Source organism: Dicentrarchus labrax, unplaced genomic scaffold (assembly GCF_905237075.1).
Source record: "Dicentrarchus labrax unplaced genomic scaffold, dlabrax2021, whole genome shotgun sequence".
Lineage (NCBI taxonomy): Eukaryota > Metazoa > Chordata > Actinopteri > Moronidae > Dicentrarchus > Dicentrarchus labrax.
Genome location: NW_026136720.1, coordinates 29,745,024 through 29,755,565, shown reverse-complemented (window position 1 = coordinate 29,755,565; position 10,542 = coordinate 29,745,024). Strand labels below are relative to the sequence as shown.

Sequence of the window (10,542 nt, the reverse complement as noted above, 5' to 3'; positions counted from 1 at the left end):
GCAATATTTTGCATGTGAGGATTTACACATTGAGCATGTTGATGAATGCGCTGGAGAGCAATACCACCCAACAGAAAAGCAGCATAATGAAGCAACAAGAAATCAGGGCTGCACAATTAATCAAAATATTATTGAAATCGCTGTGGCCAAGTGCAATATGCAAATCCCAGGGGCTGCAATTTTAATTGTAAGGTAAAATGTGACAAACAGCATTATAATGAAGTACTATAGAGCTGCAGAGACTCTTGGTCTCCAGATGTAAGACAACATGTTTGTTTGCTACAGACCCCAACAAATGTCACATCATGATTTTATTTTTATTTTTTTCAGTAAAGATTGAAAATTGTGGAAAGGCTGTCATTCTACCTCAAAGTCCAAAAAGAAAAATTCCTCCAGATTTGGGCCAAGTGGACTAAGTACATTAAACCTATACAGTCAGACTTTAGTTTACTTGATAGAATTAATGAGTGGAAATGTGATTTCTATTTTTTTTATTTTTTTTTATCACACCTAATAGCTGTCTTTCTTCTTTCTTTCTCTAAAATGAAAGCTTCCCATTTTCAGCTGTAAATAGATAAAGTTAATGTTAATACGAAATTCTGGAAGAGCTCAGTCACTTGGTTTTGTGCACAGTATTACAGCCTGCAAGAAATGAACATACTGTTAATGAAAACTGTGGATTTGAGTTTCACACTGATTCACTCTCTAACTACAGATACATTCAGGTCCTATAATAATTTGTACTGAGAGTTATTTATGAATTGAGCAACATGATAACATTACAGTTCATCCATGGTCAGAATAACACAGGAACCCCACAATTCATCTTTTTTTCTCCTTTTATTGTTTACAAAATACCAACATAAATACATAAGAGGAGGCTGTATGATATTGCTGTGTGTGGGTACGTGTGTGGCACAGAGGAGCAGGCAGAAAAGACAGCACTGAAACAATTGCTCCACCCCTCTGTAACAAACACACAGTGGCTTTCAATAGTCGGGAAAAAAAGTCATCTTTGTACTTCACATACAGTAGACAGCGGAGAGTAAAGACATGGCGTACAATGGAATAAAAATCACATTAAATAAAAAGAACCAAAATGATAAAATACTGCGATATAAAAGCAGCTAAACGATCTGTTAAGAAGATGGTGAGGAGGAGGAGGAGGAGAAGCACGACAGCACAGAGTGTGGAGGACCATCTATAGACAGACAGGTTCTTTCTTTTAGAGCGCAGACCTTACGGTCCAACGTCAACCTGCCCGAGTCTCACTCTTTGTTTTGACTTCCCTTCATTCCTCGATCACCTTAACAAATACTGGTGACAAAGGAGATAAAAAGGTAAGGGCATGGCAACCCCCTCCCCTCATCAGCATTTACAGAAACACCATCATCCTCCATTCACACATGCAATCAGACCATGCTCCTTGTAGTGTGTCCAAAGCCAACTTGGTTACACTCTCATTGGAACCCCTTTTATATTCAAAGCTGTAAATATTATCTGTACACCAAGGCATTTTTTTATTTTTTTGCAAACTACAATCATCTGTTTTCGAGAGCAAAAGCAGTTTCCTAACATCTCTTTGTTACAGTGAAGATGCTTTAGGCTACGAGGCAGGGAGGGATAAAAACACAGAAGGAGGAGGGAATGTGACGAGACACACAGCAGAGATGCGTTCGTTAACGAGGATCTTCTCTACTTCATTTTGCAATTTTCTCTGGCAAAAGTACGACTACAAATCCCTTAGTTTTATCTTTTAACTGCAATAAAAATCTGCATTAAAAACCCTTATCTTTCTCTAGCGCCTGTCTCCAAAAACCTTAAAATTAAGGTTGGCTTTGTTCATTGGCTAATGTATATATAGGTAAGTGATGGAGCTTCACCACTTTTATGCAATATCCCTAACTGAAATGTGTGTGTGTATATATATATATACACACACACACACACTTTAACAGAAATACAGCCTAGGAGACACCAAACAGCTAAAACAATGAAAATAAACTGCCGTCAACAGGCCGTAGGTCGCCACCAGAGGGGACAATGAAGAAGCAGAGACACTAAAAGACTCTATTGGCCTGAGTCGTAGTCAGTTTGGGGGATTTCTCTACTTGGACTCGCTGGTCGACCCTTGTGGCTTTATGCTACTGGGAGGGTGGGACACAAACGGTCTACTCAATCACAACCTGAACCGGTTCGAGCTGGGAAATGATCTTACGCTGTGTTTAGATATGGCCGTTTGTGTTTTAGTTCCTACAGTCGAGGCTAAAGGTGTGTGGTGGAGAAACGTGGAGGGGGCTAAAAACTACCAATTGTCCGATGGCCTGGCAGGGGGAAAAGGAAGGGGGGCTGTTCACTGGGCGCTCATGGCAGTGCCGAAGGTCTCCTGGGAGGCGTACACCATGTAGAGGAAGCCGTCTTGGTCCCGCTCCCGCTCGTACACCTCGGAGATGGCAGCAGACACAGAGACCATGCTGTGGCCGTTGACCAGCAGGAAGAAGGCCTGGTTGGAATTTAGCTGGAGGCGCCTCCTGGTGGGGAGACAAAGACATAGCAGAGTGAGGATGAGAGGGGAGCAGAGGAGAGGAGAGGAGATGAAATGGAAAGGACAGGAAATAAGAGGAAAGAAAAGTAAAGAAGACAGGAAAGGGGAGAAGAGAAGAATTGGAAGGATAGGTGATGTGAGGAGGAAAGGACAGAAGAGAAGAAAGTGAAGACAAGGAGAGGAGAAGATTTTGAAAAGATAAGGAAAGACAAGGAAGAAAAGTACTGAAAATAAAGGAAAGAACATGAGAGGAAAGGAGATAAAAGCAAAAGAGAGGCAGGAAATCCAAGAAAGAATAGGACAGGAAGGAGAGGAGGAGAGGACTTGAGGTGTACCTGATAATCTTGATGAGTTCACTCATGTTGACGTGGTCTGGCACCAGGAACTTGGTCTTGTCCAGGATGGGCAGCTGTTTCTCTCCTTTATACCTCTCAATGATCACCTACAGACACACAGCACACACAATCAGTCCACCAGGCCTCCGCTTTCAGCCGCGCTGCTGGAATCCTACCAGCGCAGTAGTTCCTCTGCTGGTTTTAGACGGCTCAAACTGCTTTTAGACCAGCGTCCATGATCAATGGTGAGATGGAGTCCGACATATCAGATGATATGGTAGAGCCTTTCTGGACTGTCCCTGCCAATCTATAAAGTCTGCGTTCACTGGACCGACACTGATTTGCTTGAGCTACGAACACAGTTTCTGTTTATTCACTGAGAGGTTTAATCGAGTTAAGATCTGTTTCAAACGAGGTTTTAGAAGCAGCACTGCAGAAGCACGCAGACCACTTCATCACTGACAACAAGGGCAACATGCATCCGCTGTAACACTAATCCACTGCGGCTGGCTGCCACAGCAGAGCACCCTCCATCTGAGCTGCTTCACGTCTCAACTGTTAATGCTTATGCTGCCTTTAATAGCAGATCATGCACACTATGATAGCCTGGCTGTCTGATATGGATCAAATATTGTCTATCTATATATGGTGGAATATGTGTGTATCATTATAGTGATATTCTCTGCTACAGAGTACATTTTCTGGAAATTCATTCAAGAATAGACATGACAAAACCTAAAAAGAAAGAAGTTGAGATATCCTGAATCTTAGTCCTTAGTCAAACCCAAAAAACACTGCATCCTACATTTCCCATAATGCAACTTAATAGTGCAGGGTGATATATTGGTATATTAGTTGTAATTTCCTGTATGATATTCATTTTTCATTTACTACTGTACCTTTGCATAGCTGAAACTCATTTGTTTTAGTTCAATTCAGTTTTATTTGTTAAGTTATCTCAGGACACTTTTCAAATAGAGCAGGTCTAGAATGAACTCCTTCTAACTTGTGCAATACTTAAATACTCTGAGTATTTGATGTCAGTGTTTATACAGCTATTTTAAAATAATTTGCCCTGAAAAAGAAGCATTGTTATAGTTGTTGCTATATCTTTTTATTCTTAAGTTCTGTTTTTATTATGCTGCAGTTTGCACAATAAAAACTGTTTACATTCTGCGACTGTATCATTCTGTATCATCACTGCTTCCAGTGTATGATGACATTACAATGTTTTTATATTCTATGTACTGTAATCTGAAAGAATAAACCACTGTAAACTTCTAAAGGCCAGTCATGCCAAACTACGAGTACTGAATGTCACCAGTAAACTGAATGTGATGTGTAAAATCAGCAGAGAGCCCATTTAAAGACTACACTTCAGATTAGTGCTGCAATGATCAGGTGATTCATTGATTAGTCGGCGTTCAGAAAATGAATCTGTAACTCTTTTGATAATCAGTCTTTTACTTTAAGAAGAAATTCCAGAACTTGTTTAAAGTCCCCCTCCACTCTTTAATCAGTGCCCCTTCTTGTCCCTACAGTGTGCTGTGTGAATGCTGTCTGTGCACAGTTTGACACCAGAAGGATGTTTTCACATTCAGAAAGGAACCAAATGTACATATTCAGAGATTCTGGAATTTATAATGAGTTAGAAGGAGTAGATTCACTTTTTAAGGATTTTAATGTGGAAAAATTTGTTTTTTGGTGGGGAAAAAAAAAAAACCCACATCAGACACACATTATTGTTCCATGCAGATTATTTGTATATATGTCTGGATGGGTTCTTCAAACTTCTCTGTCCAGAAAATAATCAGCAGATTATTGGCTAATGAAGGATGGATGGACAGACAGACGGAGAGATAGACAGACAGATAATTATAGTTATCACATTCCAGACAGAGTATTAACATTATAATGATTTATTGTCCTGCTAAGTTAATGTTTATCTATAATATGTCGGCTAACTACTTATTCATTTTTATTGCGCCATTTGTTTTCTGATCAATCTTCATGCTGGAAACCGTTACACTGAATCAGGATAATGAATCTGTCACCTTTAAATGTGATCTTGCCAACATAAAATGGAGGAATAGAATTGCTGATCTGAAATTTGAGCAGCTATTTAGAAGTGCGTTAACCTCCGTTTGGCATGAGAGTGGGTATACAGCTCAGTGAGGCAGGGCCTGGTCTGAGAGCTATAATCAGTCTGTCAGTCGTCCCCCCCCCCACTCCCCAAGGCTCCACTGAGGCTGTCCGGATGGGGTTACGTTACAGTGACACAGCGCATCTGCCTCTGGTCTCAACACTTACCATGACATGGCAGTTTATAACCCCAGGAGAGTACACAGGAAACACACACACACACTGGGGTGCTTTAAACATGAGAAGAGGCAGCAGACGGAGGGCGGTGGTGATACTCTATCTCAAAATGATAAAACGAGCAGGTGAAACACGAGGTGTGCGTTTGTTTATTGGTGGTTGCTAGGAGCCGCTTGACTTATTAGCAGATGCAGTCACACCCATTCCTCATAAGGAAAAACTACAACTGCTGTGGACACTGGGGGCTCATACCTTCAAATAAGAAAAATAACCTTAGAATGATGACCAGCAAGACAACAGAAAGATCTCCAACCAGACGCCGACAGAAAGCACGTGCAGAAGTGTGTCTGATGCCAACAGAGAACATGTAGAACTATCTCACACACAGTTCACAGTACAACCAGGAAATATGTGGTAACACTTTCCGCTGCTAGTCTTGTTCTTACTCGAGCCTTCCTGCGTGCAGCTGTGCACATCATGCTGATACATTTCTGCCCTTCCAGTTTTTTACTTCTCAAAGTGTGAGAACAATGTTGCTTCAGTGGATTGTACTGCAAAGGCTCTGGTGTTCACCTGGTGACTGCAAGTGAATGCACATGTGAACTCACAGGTATCTTGTTGGGGTGCTGCTCTCGGATCAGTCTGACATCTTCTACTCTCTGCTCTGTGGGGCAGAAAAACAGACTCGGGTTAGTGGAAATGTACAAGTAGACAAAGAGATTAGAAAGTCAGGAAGAATGAGCAAGTACTGATAATACACAAACAGACACACAACAGAGAAAGAAAAGTAACCAAAAAAATCGAGTCTAACAAGTATAAACAAACAAACATACAGGCAGGTTTCAACTGAACAGCAGCTCCACTCATGCATACAGCAAGTGTGTAGTGTGTGATCTCGTGAGGAGCAGCGGTCAGCGGTTTGTTGTTATAATCTCTGGTTAAACTGCTTTGTGGAGGTGTTTTAAGTATCACACATTCTTGTGAGATCTTAACCTAAGAATGGCGCAGCTATAATTGGTCTTCCACTATTTTTAGCAGAAGAATATTCATTAAAAGAACATAATACGATTACAATCTTGGAGCTCAATATCAACCAGAATAGAAACATCTGGGAACAATGTATTTAACAGACTGCTTAGTGGACTGAGGTGCTCCAGTGAAAACATAATGGGCTTTCCTAAAATCCACTCATGGTGTACTAACCATGTTGTTCCACAGTGATTAGCAGATTATTAGAGTAAAAGTATTATTCGCTCATTTTCTACTCAATTACTTCAATGTGTGCTGTGCAGTTTGCATCCTCTACAAACAGACAGGCATGTTGAGCATGCACCACACCTGTGTATAGGAAACGAAACTGAAATGCGTCATTTATGTAACAGATATATTTAAATCAGGCATGTTACACAATGCTAAAGATTCCCCTCCAGACACGTGTTAAAAATGTGTGTCTGATGGGGTTTTCCCCTAAAAAAAGTCAGATTTCCACATTAAAACCCTTAAAACGGCATCCACTCATTAAAACCTCCAGAATCTCTGAATATGTAAATGTTGTTCATTTCTAAAGTTTTGCTGCTGGACACAAGATGTCTCCTCCTTCACTGTAAAGTCCATTCTCAGTGGATGAGCACTGGTGGCTTCAAGTTTCTACATCACACTGTACAAGACAGCATTCAGACAGCACACTGTAGGGACAAGAAGAGACACTGATCTCTGACTGGATGGGCACTTTAAAAAAACATCATTAAATGTCCCTTAGAATAGGCAACAGTATTCAAAATAATGCCAATATGTGTCTTGGTGTTTTCTCTATCTAGATTGATGGACTCTCAGCTGAAGATGACAGTCCAACACCTTCCCTCCACAGTGATAACTCAGGGTCAGAAACACAGCTGCTGATTGGATGGATCCTTACTCACTGATGACCTATACGGCAGAGCAAGCCCCTCCTTTCTGAGTTTTAACTCCATTTTAAGTCATTTGTAACCAGGGCCAGAGTAAACAGCCACAGATAACACTGCACTTTGTACTGACAACACCAACAACAACAACAGTCTGATGGTAAACAATCACTCCAAAAACTTGAACGACTTAAAAAAAAAAAACAACAAAAATCTTTACATCATCTCCATCAGCTTTAGGACTTTGACGTAAGATGAAACCTTAGTAAGAAATGAAATTGGAGACAAGCAATCGAAGGCAGTGCACTGGCTGCTGTCAGCTGTCAGAGTCAGCTGAAGCTTTGAGTTCCTGGTATCCAGCCTTGTGACATGCCACTAAAAATATGTTTGCTTAGAGGAGAATTTGTTTACTCTGTTAGGATACCTAATTCAATCAACTGGCTAATGTTTATCTTCCTCCTAAGGGTGCCATTTTCATGCTTAACTTGAGGAAATGTAGGCCATTGTTCTATGATTACATTTAAATCAGGATGAGTTCATAGCCAGGGATAGAGACAGGGAAGCTCTGTATGTGTCAGTGTGTCTCTCATGACCAGACCAAGCAATAAGCAGCCTCTGAGTCATCAGATTTCAATCAATAAAAGAAAAAATAAATCACAAAATGGGAAGCAGTTGACCTAAAAGCACGAGGGTATCTTTCCCCACACATTTACGTTCTGTCATAATATGGGAATTAGTCATTAGCAAGCACAACTGGAAGATTCCCTGTGGTTTCCTGAGTCATTTTATGACCTATTGTACAGACAACTTAACAGTTTCAACCTCAGAGACTGAACTCAGATTTAGGCCTATTGATTCATACAGGCCTACTGACAGTGTAATGAACATGGTGAAACATTGGGTCCAGATAATGACGTATACACAAGGCAGCAAAGACTGAGAGAAATGATGACTAACACTGGATAACACTGGATAACACTGTAAACAACCACTAATACAAAACTGTTTGTTCTTAAACTCGCAATATACACCAACAGTGAGCTGTGCTTCAGTCAGTTTGTCCTGGTACAGTAAAAAAGATCAATTTGTGTCTAAAGCGTCTCTTTAACACGTTCTCACATGTTTCTGTTGTTGCCTGGCCCTCACGTGCTCCGGTTGTGTAAATTTGGACCAGTAACGTGACGTTAAACCGGAAGCAGGTTTCTTTTAGTCATATTATATTTCCAGGGCTGAGTGCAACATTTCTCATCTTTGTTCAAGGCATATAACACATGGAAAAAGACAACTTATCAACATAATGAAAAATGAATTTGAGGAAAAAGTTTAATAGAATTACTTACAGATTGTGTTATATACACTTATGTGCTAAATTACTGGGAAAAAAACATGTTAAGTGAGTGAGAGGAAAGTGGACAGAGACTAAGTTGCTTTTGCAGAGGCACTGCAGGCCTCATGTTGAGCTCTGTGGGAAAACTGAAACTATAATCCGCATCGAGGCTGTGGCCTAGCCTCCACACAAAGAGACAAAAGGTAAACTGTGTACTTTCTAGGTACCATCTGAATCTGTCCCCTCTTTCAAACTCCTCTCCTCTCCTCCACAAACCGTCCCATCCCCCAATCCTGCAGCTCTCTTTCTCTGCCCAGCATTTCGACACCACTTTGTTTTTCTCCCACCGCTCTGTTGCAAATAAACACACACACACACACACACACACACACACACACACAGGACAGATAGAGAAAGAGAAAGAGAGAGAGAGGCCTGCAGCAAATAGCTATTTACTGATCTAATCTATTCTTTTCTATATTTAAACCTGTATGTACTAGTGGGGACAATGTTAGTCTTCCATGTTCTCTTATATAAGTTGACAGTAGCACAGACCTCGCTGTATGCTTCTGTAATTAGCTGTACAGCAGCATCTCTCCTGTGTGTCTAACATACATTGACAGTGAACCAGCAGGACAAAATGAAGGCTAATACTCGCCTGTGGGATAATAACCAACAACTAGCTGGCCTGCCTGCACTGACAAGGATTCTCTCCTGTACAGCTCGGAACAAACATCCAGCCAGCAACATGCGCATTACATAAAAGCAGCTAAAGCAGAGGAGCAGTGTGTAAAATGGTGAAAGAAGCTGTGATAACACCCACCGAATGTCCTTCTTTGTTTGAAGGTTTTTTCTGAAGGCATATTGCGTCAAAGTCAAACAGTTGTCAGGAGCTGGAAACAGAGGTAGCGGCTGTGTCGGAGCAAAAATATAAAAAGCTAAAAACGACTTATAAAAGTGTCCGTGGGCTCGCTGCTGGGCTGCCGGGCCGAACACTGACCGAGGAGCACTAGTTCGGAGGCGGTTCGGTGTCGTTGCTTCCTCCTTCCTCTCGCTGTGTTTTTATCAGGACGAGCTCGAGCAAGCAAAACAAACCTGTCAGCTGACCTCTGACGTCATCCTCCCCCCCGTCAAATTCAATTTAAGACAAACACACACACTACAAAAAATGGCATTAGCACGAATAAATAAATACATGTATGAATAAATAATGAAAAACATAACTAAATAGAAAATAAATACAATTTGGTGATGACTGATGAATATGGCTGTTTCTGTATTTACTTATTATTATTTATTTATGGATTTATTTATACTTGTGTCATTTTTTGGTCCTCCATAGTTTTATTAAATTTCTATTCATTTTGAGAAATACTTTGAATGCACCACCATTTAAGGAATAAATGTTTAAAATAAAATTTTAAAAAAGTCTTTCATATTCAATTGCAGTGACGTTAAAAACTTTTTTTTCCCCAATTGGGAGTTAATGATCTGAATGGTTTTATTAACCTGCGTCATTTCTTGATGTCCTATAGTTCCAAGAGCCATCTAAAATCAGATCACCTTTTTCCAATCAGCATCAAGTGAACGCCTGCACTACAGCAGCAGTCTGTGAGGAACAAGTCCAATTGACAGAAACACTTCTAGTACAGTTAAATATTTATTTTACCAGTATATTATATTTAGTCTGCTCTAAGCTTAAATCCACTTTATATTAATTAGTTGCCAGAGGGAACTGCAACTGGGCAGACTGAGAGACGTTCCCTCAGGTTCAGCAATAAAATAAGAAAACAAGTCTTTTGCATCGTGCCACTTTGGCTACACTGATTGATATTGACTCTACTGAAGAAATCATTATTTTTAAAAAACACATGAAGCAGTCAGTGAGCCTGGCTGTCTTCAAATGACAGTTATCACTGCTATTTAGGAAACAGTTTGCATTTACCCCCAAGCAGTACTTCTTTACTTACTGTGGAGAGATATTTTACTCATTTTAATTTTGGCCAAATATACTAAAATACATAGTTCCTCAAACAGGAAGGGAGGGATATTTTTTGCAGCCGGACTTCTTGTTTTCAGTGCAGCTGTATAGATGATGTGTAATGTTTTAAAAAA

The 10,542-nt window shown here is 40.4% G+C and overlaps 1 protein-coding gene across 1 annotated transcript; it reads right to left on the bottom strand.

Annotated features, from left to right (window-relative positions):
* Nucleotides 1-821: 821 nt before the first annotated feature.
* Nucleotides 822-9,505, bottom strand: map1lc3b (microtubule-associated protein 1 light chain 3 beta). Its single transcript, XM_051383370.1, has 4 exons — nt 9,251-9,505; nt 5,808-5,863; nt 2,881-2,987; nt 822-2,531 (listed from the first exon to the last, which is right to left on the bottom strand). Exons 1-4 carry the CDS (start codon nt 9,288-9,290, stop codon nt 2,354-2,356), a joined length of 381 nt encoding a protein of 126 aa, XP_051239330.1. The 5' UTR covers nt 9,291-9,505; the 3' UTR covers nt 822-2,353.
* Nucleotides 9,506-10,542: the final 1,037 nt, after the last annotated feature.

What these genes read in the sequence shown, in the direction of transcription:
- map1lc3b (XM_051383370.1), bottom strand. Translation starts at nt 9,290, where the DNA reads ATGCCTTCAGAAAAAACCTTCAAACAAAGAAGGACATTCG. An exon ending in CAAACAAAGAAGGACATTCG is followed by an intron (nt 5,864 to 9,250) that starts GTGGGTGTTATC and finishes TCTGCCCCACAG; the next exon opens with AGCAGAGAGTAGAAGATGTC. An exon ending in AGCACCCCAACAAGATACCT is followed by an intron (nt 2,988 to 5,807) that starts GTGAGTTCACAT and finishes GTGTGTCTGTAG; the next exon opens with GTGATCATTGAGAGGTATAA.